At 43.1% G+C, this 25,960-nt stretch overlaps 1 protein-coding gene across 5 annotated transcripts in view; it reads right to left on the reverse strand.

Annotated features, from left to right (window-relative positions):
- Positions 1-25,960, reverse strand: part of ITPR1 (inositol 1,4,5-trisphosphate receptor type 1) — a 317,336-nt gene that overhangs the window by 276,287 nt on the left and 15,089 nt on the right. For all 5 annotated transcript variants that reach the window (XM_058563442.1, XM_058563433.1, XM_058563427.1 and 2 more), the window contains exons 3-4: positions 19,609-19,716; positions 15,188-15,258 (exon numbers count right to left, since the gene is read on the reverse strand). In XM_058563442.1, coding sequence (XP_058419425.1) covers positions 15,188-15,258; positions 19,609-19,700 — 163 coding nt within the window. In that variant the 5' untranslated portion in view covers positions 19,701-19,716. The remainder of the gene's footprint in view (positions 1-15,187; positions 15,259-19,608; positions 19,717-25,960) is intronic.

Here is a 25,960-nt window from a genome sequence, read left to right on the forward strand (position 1 = left end):
GGGGAGAATCCATTTCCTTCCTGCTTCCTGCACGCCTTGGCTCATGGCCCCATCACTCCAACCTGTTGCTTCCATCCTCACATCTCCTACTACTAACTCTAACCCTCTTGCTTCCCTCCCATAAGGACCCTTGTGATTACACTGGGCAGACTTGGAAATCCAGGATAATCCTCCCATCTCAAAACTCTTAACTTAATCACATCTGTGAATTTCCTTTTACCAAATAAAGTAACATATTCAAAGGTTCTGGGGATTACAAAGTGGTGGGGAGGGGATATTCTTAAACCTACTGCAGGGACCAAACCAGACACTTCATGGATTAACAAGATAATAAGAGGATATTACAGATGACATGGGTATATTTCTAGAAAAATAAAACTTAAAAAACTGACCCAAGAAGAAATAGCCCTTTAAAGACATGAGGAAATTGAATCAGTAGTTAATCTTGCCATAAAGAAAACATATGGCTGAGACTACTTTACTCACCAAACAGTCAAGGAACAGATAATTCCAATGCTACACAAACTCTCCCAGAGAAGTGAAAAATAGGGAATACTTCACAACTCATTTTAGTGTAACTTTGACACCCAAACTAGATGAGAACAGGACAAGAACACAAAGTAGCATATGTGCATAGGGAGGAAGAAATGAGAGATGTACATAGATAGGTTGCTGAAGGTACTCATGACTGAAGGTCTATTCCTGAGCCCCTGCTGCATCCCTGCCCTTCATGCAATGCAGTTTTTCAGCCAGGATTGTTTGAGCCAATAAAATCCCTTTTTGTTGAAGTTAGTTCAAGCTGGCTATCACCGGAATTAAGAGTCCTGACTAGTTCACCATTCCACCCAATGAACCTGACACATCCAACCTCTTCAATGATATTTGCTAACTATCATCAACTCAATTATCCATACTAATGCAAGGGCCTGAGGACACAGGGGTAGTGAAAGCCAGGTCAACTAGAAGTACTTTAAAATTTATGCTGTCACCTTTCTAGCAAGCTCTCTAACTGCATTTTTTCTTAAGCTATTAAGATGAATTCAAATTGGAATAGATGGAAACAAATGAACACCAGGGGACTAAAAACATGTCTGGGATTCAACATTCTCCAAGAATAATCTTCAAAGTGGTTCTCACTCATCTCTCCTCATAAGACTGCAAATTCCTTAGAGGCAGGGACCATTTCTATTCACTCAGGTAGATGATCTTGTAAATAGTCAAGAAGCTTGCATAATCCAATGACCTTTGGGACTATGTTTCTAAAAGTCTTGCCAAGAGCATATTTTCCATTGCAATAGTTAAGATGCCAATAAAGAAACATGCAAAATGGCGAAAAAAAAATCAAATGGAAAAAGTTTATATTCCCTTATATACACCTCGTACTTCAAATCCTATTAAAGAATTGTTTTAAGGTAAAAGAAAAAAAGCTGAAATCATAAAAATGAAATTGAGAGAACATTTATCAAGATGTAATTCACAAGGAGATACAACAATGGAAGTTCCAGAAAACCCTGAGCGATGTTTTCAACCAGTAACAAACCTGGAAAACAGATGAACTCAATTGCACCTCTGCAGCACCCATGGCAGGTGATGGAAAAATTAGACAAGAATATCTACTAGGGACTTGAATATATGTCCTGAAACCACAAAACCTGAAACGCACTTTGCTCCAGAAACGGAACCACAGCTTTCCAGGTTGACACAATATTGGTAACATTTTCAGCCATTGACAAAAAGATGGTCTACTGCAGGGGTTCTTAATAGGTAGGTGACAAGAGATGCCAAATTTTACATAATCTACATACAGATCATTGCTTGGGGCTAAGTTAGCACTCAGTGACTAATGGACTGTGGGGTTGAAGGAAGGAGAAACAGCTGTAGCAGAACTAGAGGCCACCAAGGAGGTGTTGGCCACGTAATCACACATTAAGCATTCAAGGGAACAAGAGTCTCAAACCTAGTAGCTCAAAAACGTGCAGATTCTGGGCAGGAAATAACTTTTCAAATGCCTCTCCTTCTCACCAAGCAGACTATGAGGTCACCAACAAGTGTCCTCAGAATCCCAGCCCAACATCATTTTCCCCTCTTGCTTTGTTAGTCTGTACCCTGTACCCTGTAGGGGACAACTGGAAATAATGCTGAATGTTCTGTTCTGCTCTCTCAACAAGCTTTATATATTCATTCTTGAAAGATCTGAAAATACACTCAATGCTAACTTAGAAAAAAAAAAAAGAAAGAAAGAAAAGTTCTTCTACGTTACAAGAGACCAGTAAAGGACAATTATGGGTTTCCTCCCTCCCCCTGCCCAGATCAAGGGACTGCATTCCCTTGGGTTTTTATATCCTTGTATAATATTTAATTAAATATTCTGTTCCTACTGGTTTATGTACTAGAGAACACTAATTTTAGAAAACCGATTAGCTAGTTCTTTCTAACTGTATGTTATTGTAGCTAAGGTCAAATTTTTCACTGAAACTATGGCAACAAAACTCCAGTATTCTCTGTCGACAAGACTGAAGCAAAGTTCTCAAGAGATAGACCTCCACTTGGTGGCTAAACCTAGGCTAGATTATTCTATTTCCTACCTTTACCTGAAATGCCATGTTTCTGGAAATGGTTATTAGGGAGAGAGAGGGACCTCAGTCACAGAAATTTGCTATCGTTAGGTCCAAGTGAGCTTATACGTAAGTGTCATCACTGATAACATTTTTAGACACATACAATTTTAGCAGCACAAAACATCCAGACATTTCAGAAGCACCCAAATTGGAACTCAAATGTACCCGGAAAAATACAAGATGAAAAAAGGAACTTTTAAATCTCAATAAGAGGAATAATTGCCCAACTTATTTTCTCAATTACTGCAACTGCTGAAATTGGAGTTTTTCGGCAATGACCTCCAGCTATTGCTTTGTAAAGGAAAAAAGACTGACTCTACAAAGGGATGTATGGTTCTCCACACACGTGTGGCCACTCTCCACTAATCTCCCCAAACCAGTGCCAATGGACACAAGCACAATTTTTGCCTTCTATAGGAGTCATGCTGGCCTCTCACCTTAGGGAGAGGTGTCTCCACCCTGGCCAATACTACGGACGAAGTAGCCACTGGACATTCCTTCTCCTGGGAGCTCAGCTGTCCTCAAAGCCAGGTAGAGAATGTCATTCTTGCAGGCCGACTGGCAGAAACCCCTCCAAACTTACAAAAAACACACAGTGGGAGGGGAGGGGCGGCTTTCAGGAAAGCAGCAGATTGGCAATATCTTCCTCCTGTCTGTCAAGAGTGGTTGGAATGCCTGCTGCTTGGGTTAAGATAAACACAACTTCCTCTCTCGGCTAGGCTTGTCATTCTATACATAAGGCAGGATTACCATCTTGGGCAAACACCCCATCAGTAACTGATCGAGGCTGGTGCAATTAGAGGAAAGGCCTGATGGCTTCTCTTCAAAAGGCCACAAGCTCTAGAGCTCCCTCTCAATTATGAGGCACACTCCACAAAATCTAAGAAATTCAGGAAGGTTAAAGCGTGTCTGGCTATGGATACCTTTGTATATACTCCATGTACTGAAATTTTAAAACAGGCATATCAATGTTTTATGAAATGGCAAGGGCCATGTTTGATCTTCCCAAGTGATGTCCTGAAAACTGCTAATTGCATATGTAGTCACAACAGCTACTTAGCTACCACTTATTGAGCACTGAGGTTGTGCTGGGCATGTTGCTCACTGCGCTGTGTACGTGCATCATCTCATCCTAAAACAGTCCCGTCCATTCCATACTATTATTAACCACAGTCACCAGGTGGAGAAACTAACGTGTCGAGAGATTAAATAACTTGTCCATGGTCACACAGCAGGGACTTGAACCCATGTCTGTCTCCAGAGCCAGCACTCCGAACCTCTACAATCTATGGCCTCGCCAGTACATCTGACCTGCTCGTTAAAACCAGATATTCAGCAGGACCTTCTTGTTTTTGCTTTTCTATATTTGTTCACTTTTTAAATATTCAAAAAGGTGAACAGAAAGGATTTTGTTTTTTATATTTGTTCACCTTTTCAAATATTCAATAATTCCATCTTTCCACTGCTTTGCAATGTTCTCCACCAATTGGCCTGAACACATTTGGTTCCCTGACAGCTTCTCATTGAGAGAGTGTATCTGTACACTTCCCAGCTGTTTGTTGACCCCACGCCCCCAACCACGGGGATTCCACAGGAAGCAAAAACAGAAGGAACAGCTGGGTCCTTTGGTGGGAAAACACAGACACTTACAGTCAAATGGGACCATCTACCTAACCTCTATCCCAGAGCAGAAATTCCCCCTCCAACATCCCTGACAAATGGTCAGTCTCCTTTGAATGACGGGAAACAGTAATTAGAAGCAGGCCTCTTCCCTGTGCAATCGCTCAGCACTTACAGTCAGAAGCAAGTTCCTTAAATCTAAACCTCTGCCTCTGGTCTCTTTGATCTGCCAGCCCTAATTCTCTATTGTTCTGGGCTCTGAACATATCTCACTGTATGACAGCCCTAAAATAAGGGAAGACAACTGTCAATTGCTCCTTACAGCCTTGCATCAGCATGGCAGCTCATCTCAGAATCTCAGGATGCAGAATCTCAGGCTTCACCCCAGACCTACTGAATTAGAATCTGCCTTTTAACAAGATCCCCACGTGATTCCTATGCACATTCAAGTTTCACAAGTAATGCCTTAGAGATCTCTTTTAATTCATTCTACAAACATCTAAGTGCCTACTATAGGCCAGGGCCTGTGCAAAGCCCTAGGGGAGACAGGCACAGTTTGACTTAATGGAGCGGGGTAAGAGCAAAGTCATAAACCAGCAAGAATAGCAGTTTTACAGCATTTAATATGGTCCAGGTTCTTCTTTAAACTTTAAGTGCTTAACACGAATTGTCTCCTTTGATCCTCACAAAAACGCTGTGAGGTACATATAATAATCTGCCCATTTTTCAGATGAGGAAATGGAGGCACTGAGAGGTTAAATAATGTGTCCAAGGTGATCTGACCAGCAAAAAAGCAGAACTGAGAGTCAAACCCAAGCAGTCTGGCTTCAGAGTCTGTGTAAAGGGAGAGACAGCTTATCTGCACACAGGAATCAGCAGTTACCCCAAAGAGGATGTCTGAGGTTTGAAGGATGCGTGGGCATTAGAAAGACTGGGGGTCCCGGGAGGAACGAAAGAGACGGGGAGATCATTTCAGAGGGAAGAAAAGGGCATCCAAAGGCCCAGAGAGCAGAGCAAGTACACTGACTGCCAGGAGGCAAAATATCAATCTGTGCAGAGCACAGAACGTGGGGTGAGGACTAAAGATGAGGCTGAAAGGTAAGCAGGGCAACTCATGCAGAGCCCTGCGAACCCTGAAAGTATGTCCTTCATCCTAAGCATCTCTGGGGAACCACCGAGAGCTCCAAGCAGCCAAGTGACACCATCAAATTTGCATGACTCCTCTAGCAGCAGTGAATGGTGGATTTGAGGGGTGCCCACATGCAGGCACAAAGGAAGCGAAAGGGGAAATGTAGAAACCAACCAGGAGGCGGCTGTGGCAACGTAGATGAGGAATGCTGTTGCCCCAGCTTGTCTAAAATGTCTGAGGTTCTCTCAGTGACTCATGGTTCAACATGAACATAATGGTTTTGAGACCTCTCCTCCTGGTTACCCTTCCCTTTAGCTTTATTCCCACTGAGCAATATGCCTCTTAAATGTGGACCCCAGGATGTGATAAGAGGCCCCAAGTGTTTCCTGAGCAACACACCTCTATTAATTCACTTGAGTAGTTAAGTAGAGACTTTGTAGCCCTCCAGATGTGGGTTCAAATTCTGGGTCCAGTTTGGTTACTGACCCTCTCTGGGTTCAGGGTGCCCAACTGTATAATGGGGATCATAACACCACCCACACCACAGGGGTGCTCCAACCGTCAAGAGCAAAAGCATGTTATGACCTTACCAGAAGGCCAGACACAAAGGAGGAATGTACTTAATAATTATTTGCTTTTCATGATCATGTATTCAATGAAGCCAAAGAACCTCAAAACTATAGGCATAAAAGAGAGAAAAAAGATCAAACACTGGGGGTCAAGGAGAAGACACCCTCAGAGGATGAGGCCAGTCTACTTTCCAGGGAAAAGACAAGTCAACTGTAAGAAATCTTTTCAGCAGTACCAGACTCAGGTAGTTTGGAAATAGCTTATAGGACAGCATAAGGCATCTGTGTAAAAAAATCAGCTGTCAGTTGACCTAAAATGTCATCAGCGAAAACACTGCTAGACCTGGAAACACTGAAACCCATTTTAGAAAGAAACTAATTCCTTTCCAACCAGCTTTTAATTAAGAACCAGCATTATGTCAGGCACTGGGCCAGGAGTGCAGGGTAAGATTTGGTCCCTCCAGGGGTTCCAAAATCTAGTTGCGGAGACAAAAATAGAAGACAGCTGTGATAAATACTACACTCAAGGTTGTTAAGAAGGCAGTTAGCATGCATCTCTAGTATATAGACATTTGCTCCTGTGTCAATGCATCTCAGAATGACGTATTTTGGGGTAGTAGAGGAGAAAACTGATTCAGAAATCCAGTAAACGGATACTTTAAGGCCAGTCTCCTCCTCAAGGCAGTTTAGAGTAGGTATTAAAAGGAAAGTTTCTGATGTCACATTGTCTGGGTTCAAATCCTGGCTCTGCGACTTCTAGCTATGTAATCTTGGACCAAACACTCAACATTTTGCACATCAGTTTCCAGATCTATAAAAGGAGGATAGGCTTTTACAGCACTGCAGCTGCCTTATGGGGTTGTTACGAGGGTTAAATAAATTAATATATGTAAAGGAAACTAAACAAATTAAATAGATTAAATTAAATTAATTAATGTATGTAAGCCCTATACAAGGTATTCACTATTATTTGCATTTATAAAAAACATTATTGGGGCTGGCCTGGTGGCATAGTGGTTAAGTTCGCAAGCTCCGCTTCAGCGGCCTGGGGTTCGCAGGTTCGGATCCTTGGGCGCGGATCTACGCACCATTTATCAAGCCATGCTGTGGCAGGTGTCCCACATATAAAGTAGAGGAAGATGGACACGGATGTTAGCCCAGGGCCAATCTTCCTCAGCAAAAAGAGGAGGATTGGCAATAGACATTAGCTCAGGGCTCATCTTCCTCACACACACAAAAAACCAATTATCATTAATTACCCAGGGTGATAGGACAAGAAAATTTTTTTAATCCATGGCCCAAACACAGCAGTCTGAAAGATAGTGTGGGTGGAAACCCAGGGTGTGTTCCAATCCCAAATTTGACATAGAATTGTTCACTGACCCCAGGAAACTTCCTAAATCTTTTTAATTTCCTCATGTGTCATAAAAGGAAGAGAAAGAGTTATCATAAACTCAAGTGATTCACCACATATCTTCATCAACGTGCTGAAGACAGGATTATAAAAGCCTTTGCCAAAAGAAAAGGTCCTTAACCAACCACTATGTCCTGCTTTCAGGAGAACCATATAACAGTATGACAACATTGTCATTACACTTGCTCAATGTCCTTTCAAAAGCAAAATTGATTTTGCCATCAATGGAGGAAGCCACAACCGCAATACTGAGACTCAATTAGATGACAAGGAAAACATATTCGTTGCACTGGAAACATTTTATGCACATAGCGCTGAAATTTGTTCTCCATTAGCAAATGAATTATTATTATGAGTAAATGAATATAAAACAGGGGTCTGGGGTCTTCTTTCCATGAGTGACTCAGGTATTCAAAGAAGAAGCCATCCAGGGCATCCGAGTAAGCAGAAGCTCTCTTGTGCCCATGCGCAGGACGCCTAGAGCCTTCAGACAGGCATCTCAAAGCTTTGAGCAGGTAGGCAGACATCCAGCAAGGGACACGCGCGGTGTGTGGGACTCCAGCATAATCAAGCAGCAGGCACCAACCCGGTGATTGTGTAACACACTGTGAGCATTCTGTGTTGCCCAGGGAATTGATTTAAATTACAGTGTTGCTCCCTTTAAATGGAGTCTGCTGGTGCAAGATTGAGATAAGCTGGTAAATCTGAAATGAAGATTATAAAAAAACCTACTAATCTTTTTATTAAATTTGAGTTGATTTTATGAATACAGAGGAAGTTGCAAGTGACTTTCCTATAAAGCAGCAGCGCGAGCACGCATACACACAAAACCTTCAATATGCCTCAAGGCTTATATTTGACAAGCACCTTAAATAGACTGATTTTTCTGCCTTATTTAACAAGGCAGGCAGAAACTAAGTCCTGTACCCCCACCGAGAAAGGCCTGCCATGAATGAGAATCAAAAGAACAAACAAAATTTAAGTTAAGCCCTCCCCTTTGCATGTGGGTATTTAAAACCAAATAAGATATGGGTTTGTTCCTTCAAGACCTTGCCAAAAGAAAAAAAGAAGAAACAATGTTGCTTAGCAACAATTAAGACAACGTGCAACGAAGAGGGTAGTTTGAAAGAAGCTAAGCCGGTGAGTCTGTCATGGCCACCCTAGCGCAGATGACCTTTGTGACCCAAGATCCTGACTGCATCCCCATCTGGCCTCAGAGTAAGTCCTGGCTGTTTCCATCTATTCATCTTATCTCGACAAAGACGACCTGTAATCCCAAAGGAACAGAAAACTACTCCTGGACAGCACAAAGCTTCTGAACATCAATACTTTCTTAAGAAATGTTAACCAGCCTGTTTCTGGCACTGACCACAAAGTTTCAAGCTTGAAGGGATCCTGCAGGTCACTTCACCTAAACTCCATTTAACAGATGGGGAAACTTAGGCCTGGAGAGATGAAATGACTCCCTCAAAGTATCAGAGCAGTTGGCAGCAGACACTCAGCTGGACGCTAGCTCTGATGTCACATGGTACTCTTTACTCCCGTCTTAGCAGTTTTCCTACATCTGCTAAGGACCCTTCCCTACTTCCATCCGAAATCGCAGGCAAAACTATGATCAGATAAGTAGATTGTTGGTACTCAAGTACTTCTGATCACTCGATCATGAAAAATGCGATTCTTATTTGAGGCCCCTTTCAAAGCTGCTGGGAGGTTCAAGGACAGTTCACAAAGAGCTTACATGGGATGTGAAACCGTTCTCTCTCTCAACCAAGCCATCCTACTAAATCCACAAGTCCCCTAAATAGATGGGTTGACATAGGACAAGCACTCTAGGAGTGCTAAGGAAAGAAGGGTCCAGTAAAAATAAAAAGGCCACAAGTCTGATCCTCAAATTGACGGCTATTCTTTAGTCCAAGAGTGGCTTCTCATAGCCAACCAACATACTCCTCTTCTCAGTATCGCCCTGAGACCATAATGTTTTATTTTTTTTGCTGAGGAAGATTAGCCCTGAGCTAACATCTGTTGCCAATCTTCCTGTTTTTTGTTTTTTTTTGCTTGAGGAAGATTAGCCCTGAGCTAACATCTGTGCCAATCTTCCTCTACTTTATATGTGGGTTGCTGTCACAGCATGGCTTATGAGTGGTGTAGGTCCGCACCCAGGATCTGAACCCGTGAACCTGGGTTGCTGAAGCAGAATGCACCAAACTTAACGACTATGCCACAGGCCAGCCCCTGTCATTGTGTTAAGTAGGGCACATGCAGAGCAATCAGGAGTCATCAGCGAACATGGAGATGCCCAGAGACAAGGTTACACTGCCCTAGACCAGACCCTCATTCACACTACAAACAGGACTCAAATCATGTTGCAGGTAACACACTGAGTATTCCACTGGTGATAGTTAAAAATGCATTAAGTCAAAAGGGTCCAGGGTTCCCACCTTCCCACCTGGCTTTCTTCTTCATTTAAATGGTCCTAAAAAGAGCATGGGCAGACAGCAAAAATGTAATAACTTGGTCCATTCTCATTTAGAGACTGGAGGTGACAAAGGCCACGGCTTGAAGGAACACTTGTGCTTTGTGTGGAGAAGGGTCCCTAGGGCAGAGAGGGGGAAAAGCACTGGGCCCAGGCCTTTGGGATAGGGTTCTGGCTGATTCTGACACTCACAAGTCAAATGACACTGGGCCAGATGCTCAACCCTTATCACCCAAAATGGCATCAGGTACAAAACAGATGCACACCGGGCTGAGGAGGTGTTGCAAAGCTAAAGGAGAAAATGCATGTGAAAAGTGTCATCATCTACTTTGCCCCAACAAACTACGAGATTGCAGGGGCAATTTTTACACTATGTAGGAAGATAGTTCACCTGCTTTGCTTCTACTTGCATATAAACAGCTATTGGACAACAAATTACTCTAAACAAGTTCCTTAAAGATTTTAACTGTGTATTGGCACTGACTTCCTTGAGAATGTCTGTATCTTTCCTCCCTGGAGGATAAACGGCTGGCATATAGGAGGTGTCCAATAAATGTCTGTGGAATGAATGAATGACCATTAGTCTAAGAAGTGACATTTAACTAACTATGGACAAGTTACTCAATTTCTTCTGTACTCCCAAAGGAGAACTAGAGCCTCCACTTCCTCATCTGCATAATGAGAACATAGGTAGGTTACACAGATTAAAAGAGATAATATATGGAAAGCACTTTGTATAAAGTAAATGCTCTATTAATGTTGGCTACTTTTATTTATGATGTGGGTCTATTTCTCCATGAAATCCTAAGCCTCCTGAAAGCAAAGTGGTCTGTGTTTAACTCATCTTGCCTTCCCCTATCACCAAGGCCAGCAGCTGGTACACAGTAGGCCCTCAGTACTTGTTGAGCTGAACACTCATTTTCACAATACAATAGCTTACTGGATTACTGGGCTTGAAACCAACTTGATTAAGGGGGAGAGAGGAAATATAGGGGACAAGGAATACTTACCTAGACGATCCACACTTTCAGCCTGATCTCTGACCTCTTCCCCAATCCATATAAACCACTGAATGACATCATAATGCTTCCTTTCTCCTCACCTTTCCCTGCCCAAACTTCTCCCCATCTTAAACCGTGAGTTTCCCTTCAAAACAGCTTTTCTTCTGAAACTAAGGGGTTCCTGCAATGTTAAAAATCTCTCACACTTTGGTGACACTGATACGATAGAATCTGTCCAAGATCAAGAATCTGGGGCCAAGATCAGTCTCTTAAACTGAATAGAGAAGATCAAGTTTTGAGGGCAGAAACTTGACCATGGCCCAAATTTGAAAAAAGAGGTTACACAAAAAATGGCATGATCAACACTAAAGCCTATTTTATTTCCTGAAAGCCCCAGTCCTTATTTCTACTCCAACAACCCTGGAGGTTGTATTTCACACAGCAGAGATTCTGAGATCAATATGGAGACTGGTTGTTGGTTTCCATCTTTTCTTTGTAGAAGGTGCCATTATATTCAGTAGGGGGAAGCGATGGGTGAGAGTGGAAGTGGAAAAGTTAGAAAAAAGAATTCACTAACCACCAAGTTTCTATTCCTGGTTTCAATTTGATGTTTGCCTTTCCTATTCTTTCAAGATTATGGGCCGAGCCAACACCAATCAGGGAGAAAAGATACTCTGCCTTACCTTCCATGGACACTGGTGCTTTAAAATGGTACCACATGAACAAAGGGAGTAAAGTAACTCAATTTTCTACATCTCAGCTCTTCTCATCACCTAGAGCACAGGGATGCTGCCCAAAATTCATTTGGATAACGAAAAAGACTTGGCTTATGTGAAACAGATGTGCAGCCAATCTTTTCTTCCTACAGAAGAAGTTAGGAGCAGGAGATATATTCAAGGGAATTACAAAAAAAGTAATTCACTTGGAAATGTACTATACCCATCAGAAAGAAGCAAGCGTGTTCAATAGTTCAACTCTTCTGCAACTACTGCGAAAAATAACAGCTACCAGTCACTGAGCAAGTTTCGTACACCAAGCACTCCATCTGGCTCTTTATCTCTATCTTCTTCCATCCTATTACCTTTTTAGGGAAGGAATTATTTTCCCCCATTTTACAGATGAAGATACAAGCTCAGAAAAATTAAGTAATCTATCAAGGTCATTCAGCTTGAATATAGGAACAGTGGGCCTCAAATCTAGGCCTATGGGTCCATGTGCACACCCTTACCCACAAAAGCATTTAAAGACAAAAAGAAGAACAATATACAATTATTCTCATATCCTTAAAGGAATCACATATAGTTCCTTTCCCTTCTGCCACCATTTTATGAGTACCAGGCTCTGTACTAAGTAATGGGAATAAAAAGATAATAACTAAGGCTTACTGAACCCATAACCAAGGGCCAGTCTCCCTCAGTACTAAATTCTAAACATACATTTACTCTTCACAATAACCTTATGAGGTAGGGACTACTATCATCTCCCATTTTACAGATGAGAAAACCAAGGTTCATGGAGGTTAAGCAGTTTGTCCAGTCACATAGCTAAGAATAAGTGGAATTTGGATTTGAATCTAGGAAGCCTGATCCAAGGGTCTATGTTATTAACCACTAGGGTGACAGATCTCAAGAGGGGCTCATAAAATTAAAAACCCCGAGTCAGAAGCCACAGGGAGTATTGCATAAATAGGCCTTTGGTTTCCATTTACTTAAGAACAGGTTATGATGGTTCTCAATATAGGAAATAACTTGGCAAGGAAACAATGGAAGCCACAGCAAACCCAAATGATTAAATGTAGTTCTGCTGATTGCCCAGATAAAGACTCCATCATGCTATCCAGCTGCTTGCCAGCATCTCACTTTTCCATATGTGTTTGCTCAACTCCAGGGTGCAAAGGCACGCAAGGAAATGGACCAGAAATGCCTCCAAATTGCCCAACTGCCCTACGCACAATTGCTGAACATCAAAGTGACTTCAAGTTCAAAATATACTTATATTTGAAAAGGCAGTAATCCCTTCTTCCAAAAGAGAGATCTTTTATTTTAGGAAAAAAAGTTTTTTTTAAGTATGCTATACGAGAATTGAAGGGATGCTTTGGAAAATGATTAAACCCTCACCGCCCAGGTTCCAGGGCGGAAGAGACCTTACTGGCACCCTGCAGCAGCTTGCAAAGGGAGAGCTGCCTGGGCGCTTCACCTGTGTGCAGAGGGCCTCCAGTTCAGCACGAGGAATTTAGACAGTCCTGACCTACATTCACAAAGGCTGCAGCAGAGCTTGTTTTGAACCAGATTTTCCCACAAGTACAAAGCACCTCACAACCTACAAACCTTTATTTTTAATTTATGGTGAAAGCCAGTCAACAAATCAAGTCACCGTCACGTGACAACCTGTAGAGCCGGGCCAGGCCATAAACGGAGTTTACCTCATTCCAAATGGCCTCCACAGAGCGTTGCTTTTATTTCAAAACAGTCCCTGCAAATCAGCCACCAGATATACATCTAAGCACTTTTACCCTAGTGCCAGGAAAACATATATCTCTTCTGACTTCCCCTGGCTACGGTCCTATTTACTTTAACCTTCTAACCCTGTATTCAAATAGCTACTGATTAACTTTGTACAGTGCATTAACATCTTTCCCAGGTTCCTTTCCCCACACGCATGGCCCATGTGTAGAATGGGATATGAGCTCACACTGGACCCAAGCAATGACTCCTGACTCACATCCCTCCACCTGGTCCCAGCTGCAAAAGCCAAGCCTGGACCAGCTCACTCCTAAGTAATAGGGCTGGTAGTTTAGAGCCCAGGCTCTATTACCAGTGATTCTTAACCTTGCCCACACAGGCGAGTCACCTGGGGAGCTTTCAAAAATCCCAAAGCCCCATTAAATTCGAGTCCTTGGGGGTGAAACTCTGACACCAGTATTTTTTAAAGTCCCCCAGGTGATTTTTCTGTGCAGCCAAAGTTGAGAACTATAGCTCCTGCTCCATCAGCGCCAGCTATGTGACCCCAGACAAGCTACTTAACCTCAACCTTTAAGGGCACCGATTCCCTTACAGGATGGACAGACAACTCCATGAGCTAAAAGTGCACGCAGAGCCCTTAGCACAGTGCCTGGCACCAAGTCCACTGATCTTGGCTCTGTTAAAAGATAAACAAGGCACTATATATTATTCAGAGTAAGAAATTAATTCTATGAGTGACTGGATTACAATCATTAGCTCAAATCTTTCATTTTTGCTGAATTCAGGATTCTGTTTTGGAAAAAGATATGGAGGAGAGATTGAGAAGAAAAGGCAGCAGAGGCAACAGCTACCCCAGGTTCCTGTCACACAGGCCTCATGTCAACAACTCTTTTTTATTTTAAGGCCCCCTCCCCTCTCCTAACAGCCTCATGCCAACTGGATGCTTCTCAACACCAAACATCTTCCAAATGGCTTCTCTCCATCTGAACGTCTACTTTCTATTTTATTCTAATTTCTTTTGCTTTTATCCAGAAAAGTCAGTTTCTAATTCACCTAACAATAAGAACTTATAACTCAAATGACATAATTTGCAAATGGCAAGATTTGAGCCCTTTGGGACTGAGGCCATTAGTCAAATACCTAACCCAGTGGGTTCTCAACCCCGGCTGCATATAAAAATCATTTGGGAAGCCTTAAAAAATGCCAGTGCCCAGGCCCCAACCTCCAGAGATTCATTTGATTGGTCTGGAGTGGGGCTCTAAGTATGTTTAATTTTAAATCTCTCCCACTACACAGCTAGAGCTGAGACCCACTAACCACAACAACAACAAAAATAAAAACAAAACATTTAGCATCTTAAGATACCAACTATATTTTAAGCACCTCTTAGAATAAACTAAGCTACCCTGTGAGGAAGAGGCCAAACATAAGAGGCATAAAAAGAAAGCCAACACTGGTAGGCTACCGGTGGGAAGGCCATTCTGCCTATGTCGTGTAACTCAAAAAATAAGTGCAATAATCAAGAACTTCTCACTCCAGGTTGAGGTATTTAAGAATATCAGAGCCCCCAAAAGAACAGCGAGATCTCCGGAAATAACACATGTTCCTTGTGACTAGATTCATAAATCCTGTTTGGAGACAAGGCTTTAAACTGACTTAGCACTTACCAACATGTATTCAATAGACAAATTAAGGCTCTAAAAAAAGCCATCCCAATCTTGACAATAAACTTATTTATGCATTTTCAAGAGGTCATAATCTCAGAAATGAAATCACACTTTAAAAAAATACATAATAAACCTACAATTGCTTAAAAAAAAAAAAAAACCCACACACTGCAACATACTTCATAAATTTTCAAGTGAGGCAAGGTGCCCACTTCAGGAAAGTCACCAACTTACCTCTGAATTTCTTGGGTGGATTGTTAAGGTCCCCGGCTTCTGGCTGTACAACACAACGATCATCGACCAATCTGCAAAGAAGACAAAGATTAAGGCTATATCAAGCCACATCTAAGCAAATAAAACCTAAGCACTATGCAAAAATCAAACATCAGGGTTGTGTGCAAAGCTTGGGCTGCCATATTCTCCTGCCAGGGACCTATTTACACTAGAGGTTTCCTATGCAGGGACCTAAACTGAATCCAAAGCCCAAGGTTCTGCTTCTGCAATGGACATATTAAGCTACTGTTCTCTGTGGCTCCTTTCCCTTAACCACATCCATAATGGATTTGAGCACAGCATGCAATAACGCTGAAGTCGGGAGGCACAGCAAAGGATCAGTGCATTTAGCTAATGGTAGCTGAGGGGCCCACTTTGTGCCAGGCACCGTGCTAGGCCCTGGGATGTGAGGATGAAAATGAGTCAGGTCCTTGCCCTTAGGGAGCTCAAAGCTAGCGCAGGAGCCACAAAAGCAAACTGATAAGGAGAATATAACCTCAGGGCTGTAAGACAAGGAAGAACAAAATACAGCCAGAAACTAACTGTGCCCGAGGCCAAGTGAGGAGCTGCTGCCAGGTCATCTTGGAACTACTGGAAGTTGCAACAGAGGTGGGAGGATGAAGACCAGAGGAACATTTTCAGGTGGAGGGAACCAGAAGTGCAAATGCATGGAAATAAGAAAGGACTTCGAAGCTTCAAAAGCAACTAGCGGGGAAAGTGCAAAAAATTACAAACAACCAGCCCCAAATTATATCAAGACTCAGCATTTAAAGTCCTGACTGACCGATCTAACTTGTACAATTCTATTAGAAGATTCAATTTTAAAATATATATATATTTTTTGAAAAGATGAGGAAATTAAGGCTCTGAGAAGTTTAAATAACTTGTCCACGTACCTAAAACTGATATTGGTAGGATCAGCTCATTTTCCAAGTGACACAGAACTTGCTCCCAGCTAATATGCTGTGGTTTTCCAGGGTTTCTTCCATGAGTCTGGGCTGCCTCTTATGCCACAGGCAAGGTACCATTAAATACTTGGCCTCTATTCTTACTGTTCCTTCCACCAAAACTCTTTTTCACCTCCTAAAGTGCTGTCTTTCAAGGCCCTGATTCAGAGCCCCCACCTTCTCCACAAAGGCCCCCAGCCTTTCCTGCTCCAAGCCGTCTCTGCCTCTCCCCTTCTGTCCTCTCAACCTCACTGGGCTGAAGCACAAATGGTGCATTAGGCTACGAGCTCCATGAGGGCAGAGAGCTGCCTGCTTTGTAGCCCAGGAGATGCCCAGGGCCAGTACATTTTCCTGCCCAGGCTAAGTGCTCAGTATGTATTTGGTGGGTGAATCAAAGTGTCCAGAGTAGCCCACCAGCGGCTTACTCCTTTGGCTCCAAGATACGAGAACTCTTTGCATCATCAAGAGGGACAGCGTGGTCAATGGCCTTAGTTTTTATGCAAAAGTCAAAAGCAGAACGTGTACATATAAAACCCCTACCCTGAGCCCCTGTGAATGTAAATACAGTAATGCCACCAGATCTAACATAATATGTGAAGGGAGGCCGGCACCTTGGAATCCAATGTAGGGCTGGGTTAACTAATCATCAAGTTCTCAAACAAGGAAGAAGGGGCAGGAGAAAGGGCCCTACTTTTTTTTACTGGGCTAAAAGTAAAATGAATTGTAGATGGCACTCTGCCACTACTGGCAGCATGACGGTGACTACACCACTTTACTTGTCCTGGTCACAGTTTCCTCATCTGTAAAATCAGAGTTGGTCTCAAGGATTCTCCAGTGGGGAGATGTTCATCAGACTTTTTGTTTCTAAAATACCTTAATACCATGTCCCCATTATCCCCAGGCCTACTAAGGGGGTGTTCCAGGATGGGACCCAAGAACCTTTTTTTTTTTAAGAAGTTCCGCAGGTGATTAGGAAGCACATCTCTGATGCCGCACGTGCACACACATGGGCTCTCCAAGGGCCTATTCGAGTTCTCAAGTTCAGTGAGTCAATAAAGCCCTTCAGAGGTGACTGCCATCTACATAAATGGAACCAGGCTGGGGAGCTAGACGCCGAGTTCCACAATACTGGCCGTCACTCATCATCATCCGCAACTGGTGCTCCATATGTGTTCAAGACGTTAAAAGGAAAAAGAAGATCAAACTTAATTTTCCAAATCCATTTTTAGCCAGTTATCCTCAAATATGTGCAGGGAACCAAGGGAATAAAATACTCATTTGAAGCAAGTATTAGAGCCCAAAATTCAAAAAAGAATCATCTTCACATTAAAGAAAAAGGAAGGGACTTATCATTACTTTGTTTATAATAGCTAAGGAAAACTCTTAAAAAGCAAAGAATTTGTTCCTTATGGGAATTCTAAGAATGAATGCTCTGGAAGAAAAGAAAACACTAAGATTTCAGGGGCTGGCACAGCAGTGGGCTCAGCAACTGACTGGAAGTGAGCCTGGGTGATGAGGACAATGGTGCCATTAAAAGAAATCAGGGCCACAGAGGAAGAATGGGGCACAAGATGGGGTTGAGGTTGAACAGGGCATCCAGATAAGAGCTGTGGGCAGACAGCAAGGAGGATGGCAACAAAATTCAGCCAGAGAGAGGTGGTCAGGAAAGTCTGCCACGCCAAGGGCACTGTTAGGAGCACTGGTCTCAGAGTCCTGAGTGTTTGAAGCCGTGAAACCTTGGGCAGGTAAGTTCACCTCTCTGATGCTCAGAGGTGTCACCTCCATAAACAGTGATAATGCGAGTGCTCACCATAAAGAGCTGTTTGGGGATTAAAGGGATGATGTATGTACAGTACTTAGCACAGTGCTGCAAACACCCATGGGACTCACATAAGTGGTTACCGCTATTTATTATTGTTGCTGTTATTGCTGAAAAATAAAAGGAGGATAAAAGGTTCAACCATGAAGGATGGAAAAAGGAAGGAGCCAGCCAAGAAGAAAAAAGGGACAGAGGCACAAGCCACAGAAGGCCTCTTTGCCAAAACCCACAGAAGATAAATGGTGAGGGGTGGGTCTTCAGTGTAGAAAGGTTAAAAAAAGATAAGGACCGCATGGCCCAGTGGCGCAGTGGATAAGTGCGCGCTCCGCTGCTGCGGCCCAGGGTTCGCAGGTTCAGATCCCAGGTGTGCACTGACACACCGCTTGTCAAGCTATGCTGTGGCGGCGTTCCATATAAACTAGAGGAAGATGGGCACGGATGTTAGCCCGGGGCCAATCTTCCTCAGCAAAAAAAGAGGAAGATTGACATCAGATGTTAGCTCAGGGCTAATCTTCCTCACACACACAAAAAAAAAGATAAGGACTGAGAAACACTGGATTTGGTGATCAGGCAGTTGTGGATGACTTCTTTTTATCAGTTGACCTTTGAAAATGAAATTTTTGTACAGTGATGTCCAATTGAACTATAATTCTATACCTGAAATAACTTGCTCCTTGAGGCTGGAGTAACCTGAATGAGAGCCTAAAAATACTCTGCATAAATACCAGAGAACAACCATGCTTTAAATAAAAGCTATGATTAGAAGGAAGGTTCTGGCTGCTATAAAAATGAGGTTCTTAGAAAAGCTGTTGGCCTTCCCTCTCCCCATTTATTTGAGACCAGCTCTTGCCAAATGCAACAATGCCACCCCAGGGTCCAACTACTCCTTTCTACACAAAGACAATACAGACCATTCGTGACTATTCTGGAATTAACCATCTTGATTCTCTATTCTGCTTCTGTCTGCCTTCAGTGCTATTTCACTGCTCATTTCCTCTTCTAGACAATAGCAGTAGGATAAGGGAGAAAATAATCAAATGAGTACATTATGGAATATATTTATACCCTTCAAAGTTGGATAAAAATGGAAAAAAGCAGAAAAGAGCAAAAATCTGATTTACAGAACTTTGTGCAATTTATAACTGTTAAATGCATACAGCAATTTAAAGCAGGAAAGGTTCTGCTTCGAAGAAGAGACACAGGCATCAGAGAAGTTCTGGTCTTTGCTTATAGGGCAGACAAGTCACCATTTGACAATATGAGGTTTTATGAAACTAAAAAGCACTTCTTTGGGGTGTGTAAACATTAATCTTAAAATTTTATCCCATACACTTAGCACTTTCCCCTTTATATATGAAGGAAGAGGAAATTATAATAAATTGTGAAATAACAGATTCCTAACTAATGAGATTTCACTCTTCCAGAACTGACAGGAAAACAGTACTTCTGTGTAAGAGGTGAAATTTGGCTCACGTGGGATTTGGTATTCATGATTCCAACCACTCCTGCAAAAGCCAACTAAATGGTAACATTCTTATCTTAGAAAAATCAGTTTTTAAGCTAATGTTATGATGTCTTAAACAAATCCAGCCACACAAGAAATCGGGTGCTCTTACCCCAAGGTGCTAATAAATCCATTTGTCGATCCTTCCGCATACAGAGAACAAATGTCTCCAATATGTAGGAAACTAGACATCTTGTCAGACATGTCTTTCTTGAAAATCCTAGACAAAGTAAAATATGCAAAGTTATTAGAAGGAAAGAAATGCTCGGGGGGGGGGGGGGGGGGGGAGTCACTGAGAGTTGGCTTAGCTCAATTTTCCAAAGCACTCTACTTAAAAGTCAAATTTAAATGAGAGTGTGACAGGCAGGCAATTAAATGAGCCAAGCAAGGACATATGCAACAACATTTTTTTCCATATATTATTTAATTACAGGATATTCCAACCACAATATCGCTTGTTTCTAACAAAACCACGCCTGTATCCGATTCTACAAGTTGAGGACCCTCAATAACAAACAGTAAATACAAAGACCGCGGGGAAGTCGGCCAAGAACTTTGCAGTGATTAAGGAGTTGGAAAGTCTGACTTAGGAAACATTAACATATTCAATCTGCCTGGGGGAATGTTAAGTCAGAAGGAAACACCTGCTGTAAAACTTGGGCCAGGTGGTGCCTGGGCTGAGGTACCACAGCAACGAAGTGAAATTAATACAACGACATCTCGTAACAAATACCACAAAGCTCTAGAGGCCTTTTAAGAATTCAGCAACTATACGCACTTTACCCAAATGTTATTTCAATGTCTTTCCTTCTCATCCTTCACCAAGAAACACTTGCAGAGGGAGAAAAGATCTTAGATAGCACCTGCTCCAAACCTTTCCTGACGCAGGTAAGAATAAGGCAGCTCAGGTCGGTTAAGAACCCCTAACCAGCTAGTTAGGGGCAGTCCTAGAAAACGCTCTTTAGTTCCAGGAAATCTCTACACAGAGCAGAAATCATTACACCCGCACACACCACACACATATCAACAAAAATACTGAACCGACTCATAGAAACAGCTTTCATCAGGGCCATAAATATTGAGGAGTGCGAGCCAATCATAAAAAGCTAAACTGACATTTAAAGAACAAGCTGGGTTAAGTGAGAGGACAGTGTGCTTGCGTGGACTGCAGCTAACGCACTATCATCTCCTCAGGCACCTGGTGTGTAGACGCAGAGTAACCCAGGTCTTCCCAAGACCTCTCCTCTAAACCCAGACCCCCTAAACATCTTTTCCCACCTCTTTGCTCAACTTTCTCTGCCAGAAATCATTCACTTGTAAAACCACAAGAGTTGTAAGAGCGTGTAAAAGTATTCTCTCCCGAAATTGCTTTCTGGGTGCCAAGTTTTCTTTTTGGAAGAACTGTGCGACTACGATCAGCAGGAAACCTCAGGAAGCATTTCTCCTAGCGTAGTAGGAGTGCCAGGTGCTGAAAACAAACTGTTGAAGAACCTCAGTTCACTGCTTGTGAGAAACAGCAAGGAAAAACTAATTTATCCCCCAGAACAACCCAGACACTGCAAGAGAGATAAAGCGCATTTCATTGAACATGAACTTATTTATAGAGAGAGACAGCAACTGAGAAAACAAATAAACTCGCAAACAAAAGAGACAGTATCTCTAGACCTTGGGGAAAGATACACAAATAATGTGCAGAGGGACAATTCGCCAAGTACCAGTCTCTGGAATCAAGTCTGTCATCATGCCATTTCTTCCTAACTGGATATTTTATACCTAAAGGCAAGCCAATGTTTTAAACAACAGCCAAAAAAGCTGCACAAAAGAAAAACATTAAGGGGTATTAATATTTTCCTTATGCGCTTATATTTAAAAGCATTATCATAAAGGGCCAGGAAGTCAGCGTACTTCTGGGACTGATTATTGGAAAACAAGTTCTGTTTGAACTTTGAGTCAGACCAAATTTGTGTCTCCACACTCTGGTCTCCCAGGAGGACACTGCAGAGGTGCTGAACGCAGGAGAGCAGGTATGTGCTGGGCAAGAGCGCCTTGTCTCGTGTGACTAACTCTCTCCTTTCGGGTTTGCCCTTCGAATGAGCATTTGGCCCCAACATAGACCAGGCCAGGAAAGAGCAGTGTGACCTCTGTTTTCAGAACTTTCCCCACCACCTCGTTACCTTACTGAAAGGTTCCAGGCCCTTAATGGAAAGAAGCGGACACAATTCAGTGTTCTGGAATGACAAAGCATGAGGTACTCAAAGTTGCCTGCAGTTGATAACTGCAGTAGATGTTTGGACACCGTGTTCCTACAGCATGGTTCTGCATTATTACCATTTCTAATAATTACGGCTAACATTTATCAGGCATCATCATGACCACAATTGTGCTGAGGGCTTTACCAATGTTCTCTTACTGAATCCTCACAACCACAGCATGAGGCAGGCACTACCATTACTCCCATTTTATTGTTGGCGAAACCGAGGTACAGAGAAGTTAAGATGCCCATGTCACATATAATTAGCAAGAGGAAGGCCAGGGTAATAACCCAGGTAACTTGACTCGTAAGCAGAGCTTTTCATCAATGATGATTCCTGGAACATGGGCTCAAGTGTCAACTATACTTATTCTCTGGATGGTAAGATTATGGAGAACTGATTTTCTTCTTTATGCACAATTCTATTTCCTAATTTTTCTACCATGGCCACATAACACTTTGAAAAGTCAAAAAAAAATAATATCTTCTTCCTAGCCAACATGCTTATTAAGTAGACAACTGGATGAGTAAACTTTAGCCATATTTTATATTTCCCCCCAAAACACAAACCAGTACATCCACCAGTTAATGATCCTCAACTAGGGAATCTGCTAGGGGCCTCAAATTAAAAAAAAAGAAAGAAAAACAACCAAAAAGTGGGGCCAGGGGGGGAGACAGATTTCTCCCCAGGGGTCTCAAGCAATAAGTCCCCTCACAAAGGACCAGGTAGAAGCCTTCCTGGTCTGGCTAGAAACCTTTGGAGGTCTCCCCTCACCTTCCATTAGTGAAGAGGAGGAGAGGAAACAGGAGAGGAAGGAGGGGAACAGGAAGGAGGAGAGGTCCTGCTGCAATCATCAGGGATGTCCTGGGAGGAAAAACAAAGGCCGGGAAAGTCAACAGAAGAGGCCTCTGGGGCCTGCAGCAGAGAAGGTGGAAAGTCTGTCCGTGAGGGATGGGCCTGGGAGCAAACTTCTGAAAGACTTCCTGTTGTTCAGATGCAGAGAGTGAGAGCCTGCCTCTTTATCTGGTCCTGGACCATTTGTGCCTGCAAACTTCTCGCAGCTGTACCCAGAGCTGCTGTGTCACTCACACAATGGCTGGGGACCAACAAAGAGAAAAACAGAGCCAGTGCCAACCTGCCATCTGCATGACCCTGGGACGCCAAATACTATATGGACACTCAGGGCCCTTTGCTAACACACTGTCTGAGTTGGTTACCTGACATGTGAGAATAGGCTTGAGTGGTCAGCTCCAGAACTCCAACGCTGCTCTCTCTGTGCAAGCTATTATTATTAGCCCACCACTGCCACCCAGCACACTTTAAGCCTCTCTGCTTTCATTTCATCTGTAAAATGGGGATAATACTTACATCAAGCGGCCATTGTGAGGAACAGATGAAACAGTGCATGGAAAGGGCCTCGTACAGTGACTGGCAGACTTTCCCTGCTCAATGCTAGCTACTTTATTATTTTTTTAATGAGATGAAGTACAATTCCAGATGATTCTAGGGCTTGGAAAGGATTCCCTTTATAAAAAGTCAGCCGGGAATCATAACAAATGAACTCCTGTATGACCTGTGACAATATATTTTGCTTTAGGGAAGATAATTATCCCCCCTAATTCCCCAGTTGATAAAAAGCTGAACTATACGGAACTATACTCAACCCCCAACCACAGAGCATCTGGCCTTTCCAAATCTACAGAATCAGAATCAATGTTGGAAAGAACCCTGTAAAGTCTGTAATTCCATCTCTTGTCCAATAATGCAAGCTCCCACCATGTCTCCTGTGGATGGTCTCAGCTTCTGCTTGAACACCTGGCAATGGGACCTGTTCCAGGTTCAAAGAGCCCAGTTAGAAAACACTCCTGTCCCCTCCCCTACCCCCACACAAGGACAACTGCCTCCCAGAACTTCTGCTACTGACATGTCCTCTGATGTTCAAAGACCTCTAAACACTGAATGCTCTCTATCTGATTTCTCCTGAAGACGTTGCTTCTGTTTGCAAAGCATCACCATTCTCCCCCATCCCTGACACAGCCTGGCCTCAAGAGCACCCCTCACCCCATGGCAGGCAGGAGCTGAGGCTCTGCAGTCAGAATGCCAGGGTTCAAACCCCAGCTCTGCCACCTTGTCGCTGTAGGACTTCAGGCCAGTTCCATAACTTCCCTAAACCTCACTTTCCCCACCTATAAAATGGGGATAATAACAGTAGCTCCCCCAGCAGGCTGTCATGAGGTTCTGTAAGATCATGTTTATAAAGCACTCAGCAAAGTACCTGGCAGGAAGTCAGTGTGGAACCGATGAAAGCTAGTATTAGACCACCACCACCTCCCACCACCGCTCTTATGGGCTGATGCACCTTTTAAAATAGGATTCTTCCAGGGTGGCTTGACCAGGGCAGAGAAAGGTGGACTACTACCTCTGTGAGGTCCTCACGCAGACGGGGGCTGCGGCAGCTTTGCTGAGCCTCACACCACCTGCTGGCTCAGCTTCAGTTCACTGTCCACTGAAACTGCTCCCCAAGCAATGAGTCAAGAAAAGGGACGTTTGATTCTATTCATAAGAAAGGTGGGAATAAAAACACACAAATTCAAAGATCTCCTTGGAGAACGGAAACCAGAGGTGGTGGTCCTCCCAATCTGTAATCTCAGAATCTGTGTGGCTCTCTGCCTTTTCTATACCTCTCTGCTCATCTAGTCTACTCTGCTGGCTCCAGTGACTTCTATATGATGAGGATTCCCAAAGCTGCATCTCACGGCCAACAGCTACTGGGATTCAGCTCCTGGATTCCCACAGCATCTCAATGTACTGAAAAGAGCTCACCTGTCTACCCGATTACTTCTCTTCCATACCCACTTCATCTACTACCACAAAGCGTGGTGGCACCTCTAGTCTTCCCCTTCTCCTTATCCCTGCCACAGGCCTTTGCCCACGCTGTTCCCTCAGGTCTAAAACACACGCATCCCTGTCCCACCCCTTGCCCTAGTTAAAGCTGAGATCTGTTTTGGGATATGTTTTGCATACCATTGTATTCTCATCACCAATGCCTAGCACATGGTAGGTGCTCAGTAAATATTTAGCAAATACATGAATGAAGAAGTCTAACTGAGCACCAAATCTCACTGATTTTAAGCTTTAATATATCTCTTGAATCCTCCAATTCTTTTTAACTCCTCTTCCCCACCCAAATCTTTGCCAGTATCATTTCTCAACTGGGTTCCATAAAGCTTTCCTATTCATCTCTCTGAATCCGTCTTTCCCCCTCAATCTATTCTACACACACAGCCAGTATGATCTTTTAGAAACATAAATCAGAACACATCATTCTTCTGCTTAAAACTTTCCAGAATCTCTTCAGGGCTCTTCATGATCTGGTCCCCGCCTATCCCTCCTTCCTCATCTCTCTGTACTCTCCCCACTGCCTTCTACAGCCTAGCCATAATGAACTTGTCCCAGATTCCCCAACATGCTGTGTGACTCTCTGTCCCCTGGGCCTTTGCACGTGCTATCCCTGCAGCCTGATGTTCCTCCTCTCCCCCACCACCACTTGTGGCTAATTCCCAGTCACCTTTACAAGCCCCAGTTTGATGTCACTGCCTCTGGGAAGCCATCTCTGGCTCCCCAAATCTGGGTTAGATGTCCCCAACATACTTCTCTATATAACAGCCCAATCACCCTATCTGGGCCCACAACCACTGTCCTAAAATTGCTTATTCACTGGTTTGCTTATTTACTTGTCTTCACCACTAGACTGTGAGCCCACAAGGGCAAGGATGGCAGAATTCTTCTTCCCGAGCACATCCCAGTCCCTAGCACAGGGCCTGGGACATGCAAGCAATCAAATTTGGGTTCAATGTACTATAGTGTCATCTTATCTGCTGCCTAAAAGAACTTATACTGCTTTTCAGGTGATTGTTTTCCTAAAACTAATTAAAGCCAAGTTTACACTGCTGGATCAAGAATAAAGAGTAGGGGCCTGTTGGCCCTTTTTAAATTTGGGAGCCTGAAACAAAATTTCCAAATTCTACCCCTGGAAAGAAGTACCCCTCTCCAACTGACCACCCCCTCGTTATGTCCAAAAAGGCTAGAACCATAGACTCAGAACACCTAGGTTCAAATTGCAGTGTCATCAGTTACCAGCTGTGTGTTCTTAAGTACTTACATAACTTCTCTGAACTTCAGCTCCCTCATCCTTGTGGGAAAAAAAAGGGG

This window comes from Diceros bicornis, chromosome 2 (genome assembly GCF_020826845.1).
Source record: "Diceros bicornis minor isolate mBicDic1 chromosome 2, mDicBic1.mat.cur, whole genome shotgun sequence".
NCBI classification, from domain to species: domain Eukaryota; kingdom Metazoa; phylum Chordata; class Mammalia; order Perissodactyla; family Rhinocerotidae; genus Diceros; species Diceros bicornis.